At 39.0% G+C, this 23,790-nt stretch overlaps 1 protein-coding gene across 1 annotated transcript in view; it reads right to left on the bottom strand.

The window, feature by feature from the left end:
- Positions 1 to 1,235: 1,235 nt before the first annotated feature.
- LOC308129339 (A-type voltage-gated potassium channel KCND3-like) overlaps positions 1,236 to 23,790 on the bottom strand; it is a gene marked incomplete at both ends in the record, with an annotated part of 97,487 nt that continues 74,932 nt past the window's right edge. The window contains 4 exons of the mRNA XM_080495263.1: positions 1,236 to 1,479; positions 5,379 to 5,638; positions 7,416 to 7,508; positions 13,710 to 13,811. Coding sequence (XP_080351389.1) covers positions 1,236 to 1,479; positions 5,379 to 5,638; positions 7,416 to 7,508; positions 13,710 to 13,811 — 699 coding nt within the window. The remainder of the gene's footprint in view (positions 1,480 to 5,378; positions 5,639 to 7,415; positions 7,509 to 13,709; positions 13,812 to 23,790) is intronic.

The following is a 23,790-nucleotide window of genomic DNA, read 5'->3' as shown; positions in this document are numbered from 1 at the left end:
CATTATTCTCTTATTTTCATTTTTCTGTTCAACTATACTGTAATCATGATCTTATCTAATGTTCAATAGCAAGTAGATTTTGGGATCACTTTATGTATTAAGAAATACCACGATGGGCGACATTATTCTATTGTTTTACACACATTCCTTCTTCACATTAAAATATGTTTACCATTAATGTCCAATCAGTCACTGCAAATACTCACTGGTATTTAATATATATTTGCGAAAATAATACCGTTAAGAACTGCTGACTTTAAAAAAACTAAAAAAAAACAAACAAACAAAAAAACGAGTCACTCCAGTGAGGTTAAAAATAACAAAAAATTCAAAATTCCAAGAGAGCTTGTGCCACAAAGAGGAAGTAAGAAAGCATCGTTGGTCTTTTTATGAGACGTGTAATACATAAAATAGGATGTATGCAGAGTGTTGCTCGCCTCCTGCTTTGATTGGAGATCCAATGGCTTCACTCCAGAACAACTGCGATCGTCTCGTGGATTATTTACCCTCGGCTCCGCTTCGGTTTCACGTGCGTATGAAAGACAATCAGACTCACTCTGTGCACTCGGTCTCCTCTGAATCTTCAAACATGAAGCAACTAAAGAAAATCACATTTGGCTTTGAGTCGTCGACACGAGTAAACAAAAACACTCATCAACAAACCAAACGGCACACATACCATTGATGATGTTAGCAGCATCGGGTGCTGGGACTTTTTCAAATGATGCTGTAAAGAAAACTTTAAATTTTTAATTTTTTTTTGCTCCTCAAAATATTCAAGACGAACAACACATGACACAAACAAGACCAATCAAATGTCAGTAAACACAGTCAACATCTTTTTTTAATATTTAAAGTCAACAAATATCCTTTTCACTGTTTAACTCTGAATTTGTGGTAACGTTTCTGCTAATTGCACAAAGTCTCTTTCTTCTCTTTTCCACAGTACCTCCTGTGGAACATCTGTACTGCTGTTAGAAACTATTAGAAATGTAGCCGCTCCCTCCATATCTACAGTAATTATACAGCAGGACTAGCGCGTGGTTCTCAGTTCACATATCTACAGTCCTTTACCTCAGTTGTGTTCTTTAAGTGGTGACTCCTCTGGAGAGCAGTGCTCTTCTCACTGACTCTGGCAGAGGGGGACACTGTGCGTCGAACAATATCGTGTTACCTGCTCCCTCTTCCTCCTCCTCCTCCTCCTCCTCCTCGAGGTACGCCCGTCAGCCGAAGAGTCACAGAGCCGACACTTTGACGATGTTGCAGCCTGCAGAGCTGGTGGTGGTCTGGATGCTCGGGGCGGCAGGGTGACCCGGAGGAGGGGGCGGCCTCCGCTGCGGGGGCCCGTGGAGGCCGTCGCCGTCCGGGGTCAAAGAAGGAGGCGTCGGGAGGCTGATGATCGCTGTGGTGATGCGGCCGCTTTTACAGATTTTACTGATCCTGCCGCTGTCGTCGGCTTTCAGGTTGAGCTTTGAACGGCTGTTATGAGACAAAAGGACACCGGGTGTGATTGTAGATCTCGCCATCACTTTCTCCTCTGATCTCAGGTTCCTTTCTGATAAGACCCACTCTCGCTCTTCGTAAGACACTCGGATTGAGTTCATCTACCACTCAGAACTCAGGAGCCCTTGGGGATTTTTTTATTTATTTATTTATTTCAGATTTCATACTTCAGAATGAGCTGCATGGTCTTTGTGGAGTCGTAGAAAGCAGATGATAGCGTCCTGAGAGAGGAAGTGTGGTACTGAATGAGTAACAGGTACAGGACAAGTATGAGGGGAGTCTGGCAGCAGTAATGTGTGCTGTCGGTGTGATGACGGGCTTTCAAAGTGGAGGTGGTATTACACCAAGGATCACTCGGTGCCCCCTCTTGTTAGCTGTGGTGATGGACATGCTAACATGTGCAGTCAGACCTGCAGTGGCGGTGACAGTTGGGTTGTGAAACTGAGGATCCGGGGAGCAATCAGACAGGAGTTATTTGTTGTCAACTGATAAAGATTGGTGAGAGAAGGGTCCCAGGTAGGTGGAGGGGTCTGCCATGTGTGCAGGAGAGGTGACAGCTACGGAGCTGCCAGGTAAGAGAAAATGAAGGCCAGTGAGAAGGTTCATGGACGCTGTGAAGGAGATTGATGTGCGGAGGGAGGAAAGCGAAGTGAAGGTTAAAGAAGACCCACTGTGGCAACACCTCACAACACAAAATGAAAAGAAGAAATAAAAGGATGACTTCCTGTGTGGGAGGTGTTGCTTCATGTCATCAGGTTTTTCTTTTTCAGCTTTCGTTTTTTTGTTTGTTTTGCTAAATTTGAGAATATTTGTGTTTTTCTTCGAATAAGTAAAAACTGCCCTGAGATGACTATGTGCTGGTGTGATATAAGTGAAGTGTTTGTTGGTTTAAAAAGGGACACTTTGAGGAGATTGTTAGCAGGGAAGAGAGTCTTTTTGGAAGACTTTCTCTTTCCTGCCCTTTGAATCTCTGAAGATGAAGACACGTAAGACACCATATAAATATTTTCGATACTTGATTTAACAAAGAAATGTAAGGACGTGGAAAAGTGAAAAGGGTAACCTTGTGAGGGGAATACGAGATGGAACTGTGTGTTTGCAGCACTTCTAAATTAAAATCTGGCACGTTTGAAAATTCGACTGAACCTTTTTGTGTTTGTAGTGTTTCTCATTAACACCAATCTGCCACAGCGCCAGGGCCACCTGCATGATGGTGAATAGCTCCCTTTCACTGCCAAAACAGACTTTGTCTGAAAAGTGTGCTGTGGTATCTGTCAGCAAGATCTGAGCAGAACATCCTTTAAATCCTGGAAGCTGTGAGTTGGAGCCTTCGTGGGACAACATCTATCTCTGTGCCTTGGCCGCCCATGAGCCCATCATATGTTCAAGGTGTTTCCTTACTGAAGTGACTTTTGACAAATACTGTCGAATGCACTCCACTCAGTTGTCACAATCTGACCTTTGTCAAAACTGTTCAAGACAGCCTAAATAAGCTCTGAACAAATGTAAAACTGTAAACAGATCAAAAGAGACTTGATTCACGGATTAAGAGATCTCTACTGTAATTTTGACGCCCTTTATTTAGTTCAGCTATTTCTTTAAGCAAAATATTACAGTTAATATTACAAGATGAAGACTATAAAGAAGTGTGTTTTCTATCCTTTTGTGGAAAAAAAAACTAACTTTATGAAGTTTGAAGCTCAACCTGGCATATTTGTCTTCATAAGTTCCTGACCACTGATATTTGTTTTCTTCTTTTCAACATAAACACATTTTCCAACATTAAAATATGATCCACGGTGTCTAAAGTGCATCAGTGTTTATGCGTTTGTGGATTATCGCTGTAGTTGTATGTATATATATGCATCTGCTGGTGTTGGAGATAAGAAATGTCACCACTGTTTATCCCAGAGGGGAAGAGGTATACACATTTATCTGGGCAAAGGTTCACTGAATATCACATTAGACTGAAAAATGTCATAAAAGAAAAAGATAAAACTAACTGTGGCTGTCTGAGGATAAAGTGAACACCATTTCCTTCCAAATTATACCAGTAAATTTGAATCAGTAGGGACAAGTAAAACGGGGGGGGGGGGGGTATTATAATTATGCTGCTTCATAAAGAATCATTAATTTTTTTAGGAATTTATGTCTTCACAAAGGGATACCCAGATGACATTACCTTCAGTTATTTTTTTGTATTAGTGTCACACAATTTGTTCAAACACTCTAATAACAGAAACACGTTGCATTGTAATGATCCCCCGAGTGCCCTCTAGTAGCTTTTTTAAAATTACATACTTGCGAAGCTTTCACCAGAGACAGATAATTGCAAAGTCCTGGAGCAAAACAAACACAATACTCCCTTTGAAGCTGGCAAACACATTTACGCGATGACAATGTTTAAGGCATTGTGCTCCGCAGAAATACATGTGTGAAAATGTAAAAGTACATCAGATTGGGAGGGAGAACCGCACAAGTGATCATAAAGCAATAGACATAAACGTTGCCTCCGGTCTTAATGGGTTTAAGAGCCAATTTGACCAAAAATGGAAAGACATTATTCCACTATGCCTTAATGGTTTTTATGCAGGCATTTATAACATTTGAGAATTTTGTGGGTGGTTCTCATGGCGTTATGTGGTTTTCTAACATTAAAAAAAAAAAAAAAAAATCTCATAAAAAGACATTTTACATTTTAATTAAAGCATTTTCTCTTGAACAAATTGTGACTTTTGTAACCGGTTGATATTGCAGATGTTAATGCAGGTCAGCTTCAGCTGCAACTTGTTTTGCATCACAAAATGTTGTTTGCAGACATGAATAGAGCTTTGAAAGCCTCTATACCCGTTAATGACAAAGTCTTGTTCAATAAAAACATGCACTTAATACCACAGCTGTATAATAACATATACTAATATTCTGTTTCCATTCACAGGACTTATTAAAAACACATTTTGGGCTACTTGCACTTTCGTGAGTATTGTGGCAATAATACTCACAGTTATGTACAGTTTGCAACCGCGTATGACCTCAATTTGAATTACTTCAAATTCTGCAGTTTTATAACCAACAACTTTATTATTGCAGAGAAATATATTAATACTACTACTATTACTACTACTAATAATTAATATTATCATGATTAGTATTGTCAACAAAATGAACTTGCATATTTTAAACAGCTGCATCAAATGATCGCTTTGACAATTAAAATAAAGAAGTTTTTGAGAAGAGTATTGTATTGTACTTTGCATCATTTGCGACAACCGTAATTTCACTTGTAATTGGAGACATTACAAAGCAACAGTTCTACTGGACAAATGTTCAGTACTCTATCCACCTCAGCGAAAGTTTATACAGGAGTACTTCTGACGTGAGACATGCAATTCAAAGCTTTATTAGTGAACCTGCTTCAAGTTTATATCGATGGATGCTGTTCTTTTAATGGACCAAGCTTCTTTCCTCCTTTCACCATTGCAACTGACTTATATTGCATCTCCCCTGTCTGGATCCGTGACCTGTGGCTCCTGCTTTCATCAAGTCCACAGTTTGTTGACTAGTTTGCTGTTGGCCGGTTTGCTTCTTTCTATCCTGTCTGCCCTATCCTTTTCTCTCCGTCACTTCTATATGTTTTTACCCAAAGCAGTATAGGCAGAAAGCTTGCTCATGTGAGGCAGCTTGGCCTTTTTCTTCCCTCCGGATGCAAAAAGGGTCATAAAATAGAACATAAACAGAAATGGAGTGAAACGAATATTACCCAGTATCGCCTGAGAGCTTACATGACGGGTCGTATAAAAATAAGCAACACCAACAATTAACACCAACAAACTTGACTCCCCCCCTCAGGGGGCATTGCTGGTGCTGGTTCTCACCTGGACGGGTGTGACAGCGGGTCACCACACTGCATGTGCAAGGCGCTGAGCTCCTGCAGCGGGCCCTGGTGCGACGGGACTGGATGGGAGGAAGGCAGGCTGGTGTTGGGCAGAGCAGAGTTTCTCTTCCCCCTCCGGCCACAGCAGGACCCAGCGGGGCTGTCGTGGCTGGATATGGATGGGCTGCGTGAGCGATAGGTCTGCAGCGCCGTCTCCAAACTGTTCTGCTCGTACATCTGCTCGTCCACAAATTCATGAGCCTAAAAAAACCAAGAAATAAAAAACAAAAACTGATGAGGAAATATATAACACACTTGAGCACTAGAGCACTTGGCCTATATCATTTCAAAATCAAACAAAATTCAAACTTAACATATAAATAAAGTAATAGTTCGACTCCCGCACAAAATTGGATGCAGGGCTTGTTTAGTATCTCAAGCACAAACTTGCCTCTCATTACTGTACCTCAATTAAAATGGACAGATTGTCACATACTTGATGAACCAGACACACATGAGCATATACAATTTAGCTAAAATTCAAGGTTGTGAACTTAATTATGAGACTATTTCCAACCGTTCTACAGACGACTGTATTAATTTTCAACATTTCGGGAACTTTTTATCTGATCTGGAATGCAACCCTACTGCAAGTCTTTTCATATGCAGCAGTTTTATGTGTAGGAGGTTGAGCCTTGGCATTTACAGTGCTGAGTCTGAATAACTTCCATTTCCTGTAGTGTAGCTCTTTAGGTTTCTCTATGTAAAAAGCCTTAGTTTGCACTTCATTGCTAGAAGTGGTGCATCAGAACCACTTCATGAAAATCCATATTTTAAGGAATCATATCATACTTCCTCTGTTCTCCAATTATTCCAATAGCTTCCTTTACTCTCACTGTTAATAACTACTACAGTTCTGATGTGTTTTTTTCCCCAAAGCATATTTTGAAGCCAGTTGCGTGATTATAGTTTATTTTGTCCTTTATTTTCAGGTTTATTTTTCCCTTTGTTGCATCGCAAAAGAAAGTGTATCCATAATTTGAAATGCAATGAATTACACAAGAGCAAAACAGAAAAGAAATGATCACATAAGACGCTGTACTATTGATTGAACCATCAAAAACAATGCAAATTGATGCTGACAACAACAAAGAGATACACAAACAGAGATAATTTGCCAAATGGGAGATAATAACTTAGGATGAGCTGAGGTCAGTTTTTCAATGAGATTAACTAATGAGCAGGAAGCAGGGTCACACTTCAGTCACTCCCTTCGTTCGTCTGGCACATCATCTTATAATTGATCGAACCACCCCGCGTTTTTCGTCGCCATTGTTTTGATCTCTTTGCCTCGGTTTCTCTCATTCATTCATTCATTCATCCCCCCCCCCCGACATTTCCTACTTCACCCTCTTCCATTATCCCTCACCTGCATATCTTTTTTTTAAATTTTATTTCATGGACTCGTCCTTCTCGCCCACATAACTCTGTTACCCATCCCTCATTTCACAAGTTCAACCTCGCCTCTTATCCTTCACCTGAAGACCCCCTCCAATGAATTACATTTCTCTCAGTCCTCCTCTGCTGTTTTATCCATCTATTTTCTCCTGCGCGTCTCTCCAGCTCATCGAGCATTTCATCGACACACACGCCTTATGAAAACCTACTAATTTACCATTGTACCTTCAGGCAATTCAAATCTAACAATTAACTTGACAACTATGCCTATAGATGATGGAAACGATGAACAATGCAGGCACTGGGAGAACATACAAACTCCACACAGAAAAGTCTAGATTTGAAAAATCACTGTTTCACTTCAACACCCGCTGCCTCCTCAAACATGGAAATGAGATTATTTGGTGACTCTAAATAACGTGTGATTTGTGACCATTTTAAAGAACCCAGCGTGTTTTAAAAACAGAACAAACAAACTGCATATTGAGACAAGCATTAACACATGGAGTGTGTGCGTGTGTGTGTGTCAGTTTTAAGTTCGAGAGGAATTTAAAGTTAAATAAGAGAAAAGTGCACTCACGGTGGTTTTCTCCAGGCAGTGCAGTAGGTGGTGGTGTTGGCTCGCTAACAAAGACGTGGACTTTGTCAGCTTCTTCTCATCCTCCTCTGTACCCTGATTAATCACACAGGCATACACGCACGCACACATGCACGCACGCACACGCAGACAATTGGGTTTGTGTTTACAGACGACTCGGGATGTTTCTCGTACAGCCTTGGACACATCAAGCCAAAATGACGCTTTAATATTTGCTGAGGAAAATGAACTTTGTCACCAGTAATGAAAAGTCAGTGATGTGACGCGTCCGTTCTGCTTCACGTCGCCCATTTACAGCTCAACTATCTCGATCATGATTGCTTCGCTCTCATTTCTATTATGTGCAGATAGCCACCAGCTCCTGCTGTTTGCTTTCAAATCATTTACTAGCCAATTAGTTACATAATGGACCTCATTTCTGCTGGATGTGAATTGATCTCTCATCCTTAGGTCTTAGGTCTACCTTGGCAAATGGTTTGTTTATGTTCTGTTTTCATATTGTGCAGTTTTTCTGCCATCGGTACTGATTTTTCTCTCTTGTGAGTTGGAGAGAGATGGAAACCCCCCCCCCCCCAAAAAAAAACACATCTTTTAGTTTATTGAACAGATTGCATAAATTCTGAAAAGAAAAAATGGTATTGCCAGTTTTTCCACTTAATTGTCTAAGTAGGTGCCGTTGAGTTTTATCTGATGCTGCAGGCAACTGAATAGTTATTGATGTTTTAAGATTCAGAAACAGAAAAACAGCCGAGTTTGAGGTGGAACAAAATGAGAAACTTATGGAAGCATTTGTTGGTAGTTCTCCAAGCAGGACTTGGTTTCAAAGCTCAGCATCCAATATAGCTTAGTCTCAAAGTAATCACAATTGCCAAATAACATGAAAACTGAAAGCAAATTAATTCTCTCCCCACAGCATGCATTTTCACTCAGAGGATTTGGGTTCGGAGGAGATCCAGCCCAAGGACTCTCATTCAGATTCCAGGAACATGAACAATAAAATGGAAAAAAGAACTGCATGTTTTTCTGAGCTCTTTCTGTGTGTGGATTTGCTCTCGACCAGAGGTCCAATATATGAACTAAATGTAGCCTTGGACTCAGACCTGTGGCCTAAATCAAAGTTTGATGGCTTTTCATGCAAAAGAAAGGAACATTTTGTTGTGTGGATCAGCTTTTCATACATGTTTACTTTGATAATTTCTAATGTACCCTGACGTTTGAATGGGGAACTATGATGAGGAAACCAATTAGAGCCCTTGCAGTTTCCCACGCGTTTACATATATGCCACTGTGAGTGACAGAATGATCCAAGAATGTTAAGCCGAGAAAATACATAAAACACTGCTTCAGGAGGACCGATTGTGTTGGAATAATTGAGTGAATTAAATGCATTCAAAAGGCATGCATTTGTACAATGTTCAAAAATGACTTCAGGATTAATGGAAAATCACTTGCAATCAGAAAAGAGTTTGCATTTTCAACACTAACAACAAATATTATGGTTGTTTTTGAAGCTTAAATGTCAGGTATCATGTGGGATTATGATTCACAGTATTCAGCTCACTCCTCATCTGCCTGATCCTTTAAACGGGCAATAAAAAAACCCATATTTTCCCAAATCAGCCTTTAAATCAGTCAACGATTTGTGATGATTTGTGTAAAAGCTGTTCAGCTTGAATTTGCATAAAATTGCTGATCTTACCTGTCAGAGGTCGACTTGTTCAACTTATTGTTTATTTTACTTTGTTTGGATTGAACATAGACACTGGTGGAAGTTGTGTGACAGTGTTCCGACAGAAAGGAACATAAGTTACAGTGAGGTTGGCACTTCTGACGAGCTGAGTGCAGTAGAAAGGCTGGTTAAGCTGCTGAATGATCAGCCATTATCAATCTATTTTTAATTTTTCTTCGTACGAACATTATATTGAGTGGAAATACTGCAGAGTGAACTGTTGCTACATTTTCAGTTGCTGCTGAGGAAATGGTTAAAATAATGCAGGTTGATATTAAATCATATTGCAAAGAAAAACAGAAAGGCACAAAACAACTTGCTTTTGTCATCATTTACAGTCATATTAATATTAATGATATCACACTGTGCATGACAGTGTGAAAATCTTTAAATGCGCCTTCGGTTTGGTTTAGACAATAATTCAAGAACGTTTTACCAAGAATACTTTTTTTTCCTTCTTTTTTTTTTTTTTAGTTGAACATGAGTTTTTCTTTCTTTGTGTGGCTGAAATTGTAATTTTGTGGGCAGCCTGTTTGATCTCTGCTTTACAAACATTACAGTGAAACCAAATATTACCTACAAACACAAGTAGGAGCCTTCACAAAAAAGTAAAGGGCAGTTCAGCCAGGTCTGCTACTTTTAAAATCTGTTATTATGGTTTCCCATAGACATGTAAATCTAAAAAACATCTAAAAAAAAACCAACCTTGTGACCTGTGGCACCTTTTCAAGGTCGCGAATAACATTTGGAAATAGTGTTGTTTCTTATTTCTTATGTTTTACTCTGTGTGGAGAGATGGGGTAAATGAACTTCCATCAAGAATTAAAAATGTATTTCTATTCTATTCTATTCTATTCTTTTATGCTGGTTGTTGCTCGGCAACAACCAGCATCACGTCGTCACTATGTGCTTCAGTAAACCCACCCTCCAAACTTTACTGTAACTTTTTGGGAAGACTTCTTGTGACATTTTCTTCTTGAAGCCAACATGGGACTTAAGAAAGCTTGTAAAAGCGGACAGGCGAGAAAGAATATGATGAGAACAACAATAGAGGTAAAATGAAAATTATCACAGAGGCATGAAGGTGGGTGTGCGCCTATTGGATCTGGCTCTCCAAACAATAACTTCCCTGCAGTTCTGCCTCCTTGCCGCCCTGCGTACTCACCATGAAGTTAGAATGAAACCAACGAAAATGTCATGCTGAGTAATGACACTTAATATTTTACTCATTTTCTAAGTTACAATAAAATGCTCATATAATCATATTTCCTTAACCAGTTCTTTCATTTTTGTTTTTTTAACTTTACTGCAGCTACACAAATGCAAATCAGATTAATTAAAAGTTGCATTCAAATTTAGAAAATGATTATACTTGGATCTACTTTGCGACTTTTTTTTTGTTTCTAATTAACATTTGTTTGTGCTTTGTAATTTTTTCACATTCAGGAACATGATGTTCTCATTGCTGATTCCTCTCTTTTCCCCTCCAGTGATCAGATTAGTTCAAAGTTGTTGTTTTTTTTTCTCCAATCACTGAGACGTCTGTCAATAAACGTCACACCTGCCACTATACTCTGACATATAAATAACTATTCCGATGTACATGACGAGAGTAAGAAAGCGTTACCCACCAGGCTAAAGAAGTCCTGTCACTGCGATATGAAAAAGGGTAAATTAAGTAAACAGCATCCGAAGGTATGGGACCGTAAAACCTGACAGGATTATTGATAACCAGCGCTCCATGACAACGAGTCTGTGATCTGGTTAACAAATAAGTGACTGTGAAAACATTGGAAAAAAAAATCAAAAATCAAAAATGTAAACAGACTGGCAATGAACTTCTAATCTTACTACAGAGAACCAGTTATTTTGTCACTCATATCTCCACACACTTCTTCCACAGACCGATGCAGCACAACCGACTGACTGTCAGCAGTGACACCGACGTAATTTGATGCGCAAGGACTCTGGCAGCCTCATCACAGACACACAGAAGGATGGGGGTCGCTCTGCACTCACAGATGGCATTTATATGATAATTCTAACCACTTCCAGACACCCATGAGCTTTCGCACTGGACTCGATTAGATCCAAATGGATTTTAGTAACCATCTGCAAGGAGGGGAGTGTGTCACTGCATGCAAGAGTGATGGACTGGATGGGAAGGATATAGGCAATTTGCTCATGCATTACCAAACACATTTTTCCATGGTGGTGACAGTTTTTATTCCTCCCTCCCAAAAGAGAAGATTAAAAGTCGAGTCAAACATAGTAGTGGCTGTTTACTGAGAGGAGTGAAAAGTCGGTGTATGTACAGAAACAAATGTCATTAATTGAGAATTATTTGATATTTTGAAAAACATGATTACCTGTGGGGTGATGTTTTTGAGGAAATCAGAGACAAGAGGAGGGGATGCATTTAACAATATGCCTTGTTCTGTGTAATCATGATAAAAAAAAGCATGAGAGTGAGTCAAAATTAACTCAATAAGTAAAGAAGAAGTTACTTAAATAGACTGGTCTTTATGGCTGCTCCCTTTTACAAGGTCACCACAGCAAGTCATTAAAACTTGCAATGTATACTAATGTGGAAATTAGAAATAAAGACAACATTGAAATATTTAATTGCCCATAATGTGCGTAACAGGTGCCATAGGCGTTTCTATCTTAAACATGTCATTGATTGCCATTGGATTGTGACGGCACATGACGATATCTTTTGATTAAAGACCCACCTGGAAGTTTGCCTCGACTGAAAATCATTATTTGGACTTAGATGCGTGATATTGGAGTGCAGACTGTTGAAATACTGTATGCCAGTATTGATAACTGAGAGAATGATAAAAAAAAAATTTTTAATCAATTTTTATATCATGTTAAAATGCTCATATGATACAACCGGGGAAATTGTCCAGTGAGACTTGAACGCTGTGTGCGAAGCTCTTCATTAATGAGTAGATCTCCTTCTGCTTCTTCCTTTAGCAGACCTGTCTTTCTTGCTCCCACACACACACACACTCAGCGAGCCTCCAAAGTTACAACAGTAAATATGTCAGAGGAGGCCATTGACGGTGCGAAAATGTAACGGTGAGTGAGTGAGCTGGTCTGTGTGGGCCAGGAGTCGCACAGGCAGAGTCATCGTCTCTCGCCAGTGAACAGGTCACTCCAGCCACCAACAACTTGGAAGCAAAGACAGTTTGCCATTAAGCCTATATTGATAGCTGGATCGAGTCAGCAGTGGGTGTAGTAGGATCGACTGGATAAAGTCCAGCGGAGTTTGAAGCAAAGCGGGGAGCAGTGACAGTTCCCACTGTATAAAACTTCCTCTAAAACATTGACCGTTATCTGAAAAAAAGATATATATTTCAGGCAGCATGCACACAAGGCTGATGGGGGTAGTTGTAGGGTTTTTGTTTTAGCAGGCAAGGCCACTGCTTCTCATAAAATCAAATTCATTATGCTAAATAAGAGTGCTGTGCTTACTGTAGATGAGCGGCCAATGGACACATCTAGAAAAAACAACAACAACAACAAAAAAACCCACATTACAAAAAAAAAAGTTGAAGAGGAATTTAACTATGATACAAAAGCATACAATAAAAAAAAATGCTGTTAAAAGCTCGTTTTGATATAGTTTTGCTCTTGATGCATGCATGAATTTGTTGCCTCACTTTGGTTTTTATTTTAAATACACATTGACTTTGTGTAATTTGTCTGATCAGGACGTGAAGTAGTTTGATGCTGAGACACATTATGCCAGAGACCAGTGGGTGGGAAATTCCAAGTGGCTTCCAGCCTGATAACATACTGTATATGAAAGACAGAGGAAAATACTGAAACATTTGCCATGTTCACGCATTAAGTAGGAAGTTTAATTGAGGAGATTATTTGCATGGCCACGCATAAAAACAGCCTTTGTCTGACCAAAGTTCAAAACTGCCCTAAAGTTAATTTGTAAAGTCTCTACCACTCTGTGCTGTTTTGAAGTTTATTTCAGCTTCTTTTAATGAACTTACTGGTTAATTATCGCCACAAGCGACTCGCCAGGCAAGTGGAAACAACCTCTGTTGTTCAACCTCGCCGGCACCATCCTTGCGTTATAAATCTTAGACAGAAAGTCAACCAGGAAAAGTATTTATGCATGATTACACTTCTGCAGAGGATTATTAGCTTGACTTCTCCATCGCCTCTGCCCCCGTGTAACTACAAGAAAAGTAATGACACCAACTTCTGCTGCTCCTTTATCGCCTCTAAATTACTTTTGAATTGTCCTTGGGTTAATTATAGCAGTAACTGTTGTCGTTTTGTTTGTGTGTGCACGGCAGATGTGGTGTTGTTGCTTCCCAGCAATCGAGCTGCAGTGAACTGAAATAATTAGTCGAAGGGTGTTTGACAAGGAACAGTGTGATTAATGCTTCATACCAAATTACATCGCGGTGGCATTGCGCATCACTTTTAATGAACACATTTGAAACGACTTCCCAAGAATCCTTGCTTCTGCTGTTGGTGGTTGTCAGTGTTCAGTAAGGGTCAGAGGTCATTCTCACCGTCAGTTCCAGCAGTTCGTTGAGCAGTCCGTTGCGTTTGCTGTGAAGGAAGGCGTTGGCGCTGCCCGATTTGGCTATTCTTATCCTGGCCAGTCTGGCTTTCTGGACGTGGGAAGAAGAAGAGGTCACAACATCAGACAGGGTGGGTGGGAGGTCAAAGAAGATGACTAACGCCTGATTTAATGGAAACAAATCTGCCAACTCATCACACAAGCGCAATAGTAATTTTCACAGCTTCTACTCCACTGCTTCACACCTTCACATTTCTATCTTTATTGACCGCGAGGAGCATTTTTCTCCTGAGATATTACGATCCACTTCATCAGGTATTTGCAAACACGTTTCCACAAACAAATGAATATTTCAACAGATACTTGCCAACATTTAGGAACAAGAACAACTGTAACCTTGGGTTTTAAAGCATCATGTTCACACCCATTCAACGGTGTAATCCTGGACAATCCTGCAATTTCTTTATGTATTTTGCTTAAAGTATTGTGCTGAAACAAAAAGAGCTTACCATCAACTCTTGCCACGTGATGTAAACACTGTGGCATAAAATGCGATGGAGGGAAAAGTGCTGTACAGAAACTAAATAGATAGATAGACACTTCATTGATCCCTCAAGGGATACTACATGACAAATGCCTAAAAACAGCTAGAAATGTACTAAAAGATCAGCATTTCTGAAAGGAGATGTGTATATACAGTATACACACACACACACACACACACACACACACACACACACACACACACACACACACACACACACACACACACACACACACACACACACACACACACACACACACACACACACACACACACACACACACACACACACACACACACACACACACACACACACACACACACATTTTCTTTCCACCATAGGTGAAACTAATATTTCATATATATTTGTTGGTAAAGTGGACAGTGGGACATCATTATATTATCGGTAAAAAAGGTCAATATACATATTTTGATCACGCCACCTTTAGGATTGACCACTCAATGATCAATATTGTTCTTATCATCAACAACATTTCAGAAAAGAAGACAAGAGAAAAACAAGTAATTGACAACTGTAAAAAAACAAAATAAATAAAAATGTGGCAGTCTCGCTCTTCTCTTCTCTCTTCTCTTTGTCTCATGATGTATATTTTAATCAATGCTTTTCATATTGATTCCTATTGCTTCAAGACTATTATTCCCCACACATTCTTTTAAAAATGTCTGTTTGCTTCTCATGTAGTTTTATGTGGAGTCCCAAAACACCAAAACATCTAAACATAAGCAATTGTGCATGTCTCTGTTGGAAAGTGCAAAGATTGCAACATGTTGCAAAGTTTCTCAGCATGAACATTTCAGAATTCTCAATTTAAAAGATGATTATGTTACAGGCTTGGTGTAAACTGTCCATCATCATCATCGTCATCATCATTATCAAAAAAATTAAGAAAATATGTGAAAACTAATAAAAACGCAAATCCAGCAAGAACGCTGAGGTACTGCTGCTGAGGTAACCTGTGATTGAGACACAGCACTAATCTTTAATGGATAGTTAATTACTTTTGTGATGATTGTGCTTATTAGGGGGTACAAGTTCACAACAAAGCACCAGTCTGGTGAACATTAAACAGGTGTCATTTATCAGTTTATTTTACTCTTAAGTGGCCAAACCGGGAAAAAAAAAAAAATCTTTCTTTTGTATATTTTTTGCACGTATTTCTTCCTCTCTGTGTAACACTAAGATAAAACCCCTTTAATCCGAAGATGCGATAACAGAACAAAGAAGATCGACAGAAATTGAAAGCCAAGATCTACCGATATTTGTTTTTAAATTCAGAGCATATTAGGATGACTGCATTGTGCTGCCTTAACTGCCTATGGATCCATGGGGGTGGTGGGAACTTTAACCTGGTCCTCCTGCTCTTTCTTCATTCTCCTATAAATGCATTTCAAAAACCGGAGACAGACAGAGCAATATCTTCTTCCCAGACATGAATCAGAAGTAATGGGATTAGTTTGGAAGCTTCAGAAATTGTAGAGACTTGTGAAGGTGCAAGAAATGCAGGAATCCGAGATGTAATAATGATGGCGGGTACGTGTGCAGGATGTGAAACAGAAAGAAGAAGACCATTGACGGCTTCTTTCTACGTGTGCCTCAGTTGAAGAATGAATGAATTTGAAAGTGAAATCGCTGTCGTTGGCTGCTCGCGTTCCTTATTGATCAAAAGCTTTACTTGACACAAGAAAGAGGAAAATATATGAAAGAATAACTAACCCCGATTCTTGTTTAAGTGCAAGAGCTATGCAATTGGTTGCATAGAAGCTCTGCTGAGCATCCTGTCTTATCTGATGGTCTGCTGAGCGCAAGCGGTTGTCGAAGAAACTTTTATTCCAAACACACTCAGAACTGATGAAATCTCGGCTGCTTTTGAAGTCCCGGGAAGAGTCCGAGCTCAGTCTGAAGGATTGAGACGGATCTTAAGTCACACTGGCTTAAAAACAAGCTCCCAAATCGTTGATGAAAGTGTCACAGAAGGATCAATATTTGTCTCCCGGCAGTAAAAAAAATATTTATTTCCCAAATGGGCACCGCAGTGTCCATTTTTATTTTGTGACATCATCATGTATGTCTCAAGCTGTTTTTCAAAACCACCCAAATATTATCAGCATTACTTTTAAGATAAAGCTCTTCTATTTTTTTTTTTTTATTCTGTATTCTTGTATGAAATCTTAATCATTAAAATGCTCACAAAGCAAACTGTCAATCAAAATCTGTGTTAAACAACAATACCAATTCATAACAACAACTAAAACACAAAGATACTGAAAATAATCTCCATATGCAGTTGGGAATAGCATTTTCTTTCATATGAGCCAAAGCAATGCTTAACAAATTTCAGACAAAGGTATAGTGGTTTGAACTAATCTCACAGCACAAATAACCATGGAGGTCTTTCTGTTTAGTTCTCACTGCATATGCTTGGTTTCCTCTGGGTACTCTGGTTTCCTCCCACAGTCCCAAAAACATGCATTTAAACTTATGACTCGAAATTGTCTGTCCGTGTGCATATGAGCATGGGTCTCTCTGTGTTTGCCCTGTGACTGATCAGATCCAGAACCCCACAACTCTAAGTTGGTTGAGATGGTGTAGGAGATGGATGTCTCCATGTGTGGGATTGACTCACAAAAACTGCAGTCAGATAATGTATCACGCAGCTCAGAGTGACTCACTGATGTCAATGACAATGAATGACAGGGCACAGAGGAATAACCTGCTGTATTTGTAGCTTTGGCCCAATAGGGGGATATAAAGAGGGGCAAAAAGGAAATAAAAATACAAATTGAATTTAAATATTTCAAAGCTTTGGACATTAGTACCCGGATGTAGAAAGAGAAGGTTTGATCTTATCATGAGTTTTCCTACCAGGAGTGTCAAACTTGTTATTCTCTTGCAGTTCCACTCATTACGAACTTATCATACCTGAGAGAAGAGTGTAGGAGTTACTTAAGGTCCTTCAGCCTGTCAGTTCTCCCTCTCGCCCCCCTTGCTGACTACAAGCACCAGGCTTTGTGTAATGGTGGCTTATGTTGGTGTTTTGCCGTTTTGCACTTCACTCTTACAACCACAGAGACATATTCCACTCCCTGTTCGATAGATACCTAATTTGCTTGCTGATCCGGTTGAACTTTGAATTTATGATACATTTACTGTCATATTGTCTCAAGTTGTTGAGGTAATTGGTGGCCCTGAACTTTAATCCATCTTCGATAATGTTTTATCAAACCTAGTGTAACCAAAAGTGAGTTTAGTGAAATAAAAATAGTAAATTCATAGATGATAATAATAAACTTTGTGTAGTAAACCAACTCAGACAATAAAGTTATTAGGTTATAGGTTTCATAAAAAGGTGGAGTGGGCCCCTTCAAGTTTGATCATTTTGCGTTTGTTAACATATATTGGAAAATAAACATGTTTTTGTACTGTTTATGTAAAAAAAACCTAAATATTAGAATTTCCTATCTGTAAGTCTGATTTGTTATTTCTTTGGTACAAGTCGAAGCTACATATCAAATATGTTCCCCATTCTAATAAACTTAGGACAGCTTTTTTCACAGTAAGGATAGGTGGGCTACACAAACACAGAGAGACATACAGTCATAAATCATTTGGTGTTGAAAACAGTTCTTCGAAAAGCTTTATTATAAGTTCGCTGCTTTTAACTGTGTCTGCCACCTACTCATTTCTTCACCAGTCTAATTTAGTAACAATCCTCCATTGATTTGATAAAATCCATGGAAAATGAGCAAACTTTCACTTACAGTTATAAGAAAAAGCAAACAAATCCCATGAGACCTGCTGGCTTTTTAGTTATGTGTGCACAAGCGCAAAGAAACAAAGCTTACAAATAGAAATTCTCCCATTCAAAGACAGCCAATTCATTTCATTAGTATGACTCAACGAAGAAAAAAAAAAAAAAAAATCTTCAGGGGTGTAAAAAGTACAGTTTTGGCCTCAGAAGCTGGCCTTGCCCTCTTCAGCAGAGGATACTACTCGTAGGCGTTTGGCATAATTAAAGCAGGCTGAATTCAGAATGTAGCCTGCTTAAACATTTGACTGCTCTTTCTTTTAGGAATCATTCATTTGCGAGGGGTTTAATGGTTTATTTCACAATCTTGCACAACAGCTGAAAGGGACCCGAAGTGTTTTTTTTTTTTTTTAATGTCCTGGAAGGTTTCCATAACCCAGCGTTCGTTCTTTCTGAGCAATTTCTTGGTGGATTTGTAACAGTGGTTAGGATCATTATCCCGTTCAAAGGTCCACTTCCAGTTCAGCTTCATCTTTTCGACAGATGGCCTCACATATTCTTCAAGGACTCTTTGATATGATACAGAATTCATGGCCGAATCAATGTCTACAAGCTGCTCAGTCCCCGAGGCGAGCGAACCAATTCAGAAATGGAACATTTTCACCCCCGTGCTTCACAGTTCGTTTGAATTTTCTCTGCCGAGTTATCTTTGTCAAACAATCCTGTTGTTACTGTGGCCAAACAATTCTTCTTCTAATTCCCTTGTTAATAGCAGAACATTGCTAAAGTATTGTCATCTGCACGTACAATGAGAATCACAGAAAACTCGACATCAGTTGTATTCAACCTATTCAGTTGTGCAGGTGATGTTTTCTGACTCATATTTTCTTTTCTTTTTTTTTTAAAATGGAACACAATCTGTTTGTTTGACCTTGATTGTTAAAGCTCACAGATGAATGTAAAAGTTACATTCTTTTTATGTCTATCGTTTCATGCAGTCTCTAAAGTCCAGAAATCCACTGAAATGACATTGAGGCTTTCTTCGTTTGATTTGTATTACTGACTTCAAACAATGCAGATGTTGAGACAATGAAAATACTACTTCAATAAATATAAATGAACTGAAATCTGTGACTACATTTTAATACAGTTTTAGCAATATGATACTAGAGACCTGTTCATCTGCACCTCCCAAACCTCTGTATAGTACAGTCCAGGGACCACACAATGCTACAGCAGTGAGCCACAGCCAAAAGCAAACAAGTAAAAACAACAACAAACAAAAAAAATCAGTCTATTCAGATAAGGAGGGGAAGGAAAATGCTAAATTCCTCTACCTGTAACATGACTCCTGTTTTGAGGGACCTCGTTGCTCCTCTTGGACAAGTGAGCCTCTCCAGCACAGCAATTAACCGGTTTGAAAAAGTAGGGGACTTCTTTGAAAAACACGGTGTTTGGCTTCCTGTCGCTCAGAGAATTGACTTTGAAATATTACTACTGGTCTACAAAGCTCTACATGACTATTATACAATTCTGATCCTCTGTTATCTCAGGTGGCCTGAGTTTAACCTGCTTTGTTCCCACGGTCAGAACCAAACAGATGTTATTTTAGTTTTTATGCACCAACACGCTCAGCGAAACCTCTAGGATGGCTTCAACCCTTCACAAGAACTGAGCTGAGGAAGCTGCCTTGCATTAAAGCAAGTATTTGTTTTGTGTGGTGGTGTGTCTTTTATCCTACCAATGGATTTACTTTTTATTCTGTGTGTCAAAGTGTTTGTTTTTTGATACAAGCACATTAAAATACACTATAAACAGCTTGTTCTGCTTATATGGATATTAAACACAGTTAGAAATAATATTACTTTCAAGAGGTATAATGAAAAAAAAGAAAACAACTCTCAAAAATCTACATTGATTAACAATGGGGCAAAAGCACCAGTTAATGTTTCTAATCACCAAATTTACACATTCACAGATTCATCAAACTCTTTGATGAAAACCTGAAAAAGAGAAGTTTTTTTCCAATTTTTTTTTAGTTAAATTGCAGAAAAGTTGAACTCTCTTCAGCCTTTTCAACAATCTGAATAAAACCCGGTGATGATAAATTCGGGTGATTTTACTTCCTTGGTGGTCTTTGTCGACCGCACAAATCAAGACTACGCGCTCCAACATTAGCTCCCACAGTGCGACATGCTGCCAGACAGCCACAGAGAAAGGCTGCACATTTTCACCTCCACGACAACTGAGCCTTGAAACTATTGCAATGACCCCTTCCTCTTTCATTTCTTTCTTCCAGCCCAATCACCCTTCCCTCTCTCTCTCCGACTGTCTCCGTTTCTTCTTTGTCTTCTCTGTGTCCTCTTCCTCTCTTTTTCCTCTCGTCCAGCCTTCGTCTGTCCACTCTCTCTCTCTTCTCCAGCCATCTTGTTTTGCCCTCACGTCTCTAGTCTTTTTATTTTTATTTTTTTTTTCTCCCTCTTGACAACCTGCCATCTCTCAGGGTGGCTCCACTTGACTTTGCTGTCCCATTACCGGTGTGACCTCAGTCCATTTACTGCTTCAACACTCACCACCACTCTGATGGCGACTATGCTGCACTGCTGATTTGAGTAGAAAAGGAAACCTGCCTTCTTCCTCTTCTGGAAGTTTCATTTTCAACTTGTCAGGGAATTAAGAGCATTAGTATCAGGGTTTGTCTCTGGTGGGTTACTGAATCTGACAAAGAGACACGCTGCTCTGTGCTGAGGCACTCGCTACAATAGTTGGTAGGCAATAACTATCATTAAATCCAATTTGGATTCTCTGCTTTCTATTTTCTGACTGAAAAGCGAGGGAAGGTACATGAGAGGACCTTTTTGTAAAAGGCAAATCCCCAGGTGACTGCATAATTGTAATGGGAGCCTGGAACAGTGTGTTGTTATAGAAGAATGAAGACGAATGAGATCCAGAGAAGGGGGAGGCCAGGAGAGAAACTGTTATCCAGGGAGCGAGACTGGAAGCGCAGGGTTATATAAACATAAAAGAAGTCTCCCAGTTTCCCCATTTTTCTCCCTTGTTCTGTTTTCAAACTCACACAACAGGGGAACACAGACAGTACATATATCGCTATAAAAAGGGTTGATTTGGACGAACGGGTGAATAAAAATAGATGTACAGATGACGTGAGTTTTGCCGTTGTAACTATTTAGCTGATAAGTAAATAAAGTCAGTGCAGGAAAGAGAGATGCCGGCTTAAAGTTCCCAACACATCAGTACAACACACTGCATTTTCAACCTGTGTATTAAAATAAATGGAAGTTATTTTCCCTGCTCATAACAATCGACTGAATACATTTATCATGATTTTCAGCCTTTCTTTGTTCTATGTTTCATTTATAATAAGTATCACTGACACAGACTTGACATTAAGATTAGTATAATTATTTTGAACCAACCCTGACGTTGACTCATGGGCAATAATGGATGTGAACAAAAGTGTTTTTACTTGGCTTTGAGGAGAATTTGTCCACAAGCATTTGAATGTTTCTTAATAAATGGTGTGTAATTAAATGTCGAACCTCAGTTTTTAACCATCATGTGTCTCCAAATGGTGTGTTAATGGGCTGGTGACCGGTCCAGGATGTAACCTGCCTTCACCCATAGTCAGCCGGGATCCGATCTAGTCCTAATTTAAATAAAGTGGTATAGAAAATGGAAAGATGGATGAAGACTTTCATTAAAAAACATAAAATGGAAAAAAGTGTGTGAGTGTTCCAGTCATTCATGAGACTAATAGGTCTACTTTCTAGTAAATTTCTTATTTTTTCTAAATTAATTTACAGCGAGTTACTCCTCTGAGGGCTCTAATGTGATAGGTGGGCCTGTGCAGCTGCTAAGAAACTGCTAGAAGAACTTCATTAGTGTGACATTTACTGTTCCATTGAGGTTTAAAATGGGTTTTACAGCCTCTTCTCGGAAGCAGGCAGATGCATTTCCTTTAAGAGAACTTGTTCCAACTCATAGAGGCTGTTTGTACAAGACAACAAAAACACAAACATGAGCAGAGTTTATGTCTTTAAGCGGTATGTAATGATTTCCTAAATTATGCCCTCCAATGCGGTTTGAATTAAGGTTCTGAATCCGTTAAAATTACTCAATTACTTCACTTTACATCAGTTTTCTCACACAGCTGAGTGTATCAACTCTTTACACAATCAAAAGGTTAATTTTGGGGTGCCCATGATGTTTTTCTTTCATACTTAGACATAATGTGGGCCACTGAGAGCCAGTGCTCCACATGTGGCTCTCGTCTCTGCAATAGTTTGTGGGCAATCAGCCGATATTCAGATTGTGTTCAATTCATTTCACAGCAAAAACACTATGAAACATTCTCAATGTGAAATTGAAAATAATGTGGTGTGTGTGTGTGTGTGGTGGGGGGGGGGTGTAATTGGAATGGGAAATATACTGATATAGCTTTATACAGAGTATAGTAATACACATGCTGCATTTAATAATAGTTATGTATACAGTAACAAAACTGGGAAACAATATGAAAGTGTAATTGTCTTATTGCTCTATTTTCCAACAGGTCACACTAGAATTTGCTTGATTCATTTTCATTTTATAATTGTCTTCCTATCCTTAGTTTGCTATGCATGTTAACCTGATTTATTGTATTTTTTCAGTTTTAAACTTGTTAGAAAAGAACTTAATGCCGCCCCCCCAAAAAAAACAAACAAACAAACAAACAAACAAAAAAACAACCCCAACAAGACAAAGCAACAACAACAAAAAAGAATCAATGAAAAATAGAAACAAAACATAACACCAATACCAATTCATGGCACATGGACACAAAAAACTTTTTTTCCTCTAAACACACCAAGGTTGTCAAAGTGACCTTTAAAATATCTACCATGAGTCCTTCCTGCCGTTTCTATGCAACGATTTGGTCCTGCAGATATAAACAAGCCGATTTATAAGCAGCCTTCATTTTGTCGGTCTAAATACATTTTATCAAAGACAACAGCTTATATTGAACTGCCATTTGTTATGTGAGCAGAAGTGTTCAACAGTGTATCTGTGGTGTGATTACTCAATAATATAAAACCCAAGTTACTTCATTAGTCAGAAAGGTATTTGAAAAATGTCTCAGTGCCTCATCTATTGGTTTCCATCCATCACATGCATGTGGGCTGTCTTTCATGCAGATTATTGCCAAACAATTAGTATAAATCAGCATGAATTATTTTTGTTTCATGGAAGGCTTGATGTCAGTAAATAATTCTCCCTCCTCAAACACATTCCATCAAATATTGCCAAAGCCGGTTTGGGACTGAAGTTGTTTGATGTGATTTGATTCTCAAACCAAATGAATAAATTCAGGTTCATCCCTCCTTGAAATCCCTCCACATTCATACGTTTACTTCTTGATGATGTTTCAGCTTGCAGTCGGACATATTACACTCTGAACTGAATGGAAGAGACACAGAGCTGTGTGATGGCGTCAGAGTGCTTCAACACCATTCTTTTTTTTAAAGAGAACCAAAATGTAATGCGGATATTAATTATAAAAACCACCTATCCAGTATACTTGCATCACTGTGGATTCAACTCAAACTATACCGTCCTCAATTAGCTATCAGCAGCTGCTCTCTAACTTAATTGCACTCTTATCTAGCCCTATTGAAAGGTCAAGTCTATTGGGAGATTGTGGTGAGTGCATGGCAAACATTTGGTCCTTGGATTTGAAGTGTGTGTGTGTGTGTGTGTGT

Source organism: Blennius ocellaris (assembly GCF_963422515.1).
Source record: "Blennius ocellaris genome assembly, chromosome: 4".
Classification (NCBI taxonomy): Eukaryota; Metazoa; Chordata; class Actinopteri; order Blenniiformes; family Blenniidae; genus Blennius; species Blennius ocellaris.
The sequence above is the reverse complement of the archived record's forward strand: the minus strand, read 5'-3'. Positions and strand labels throughout refer to the sequence as shown.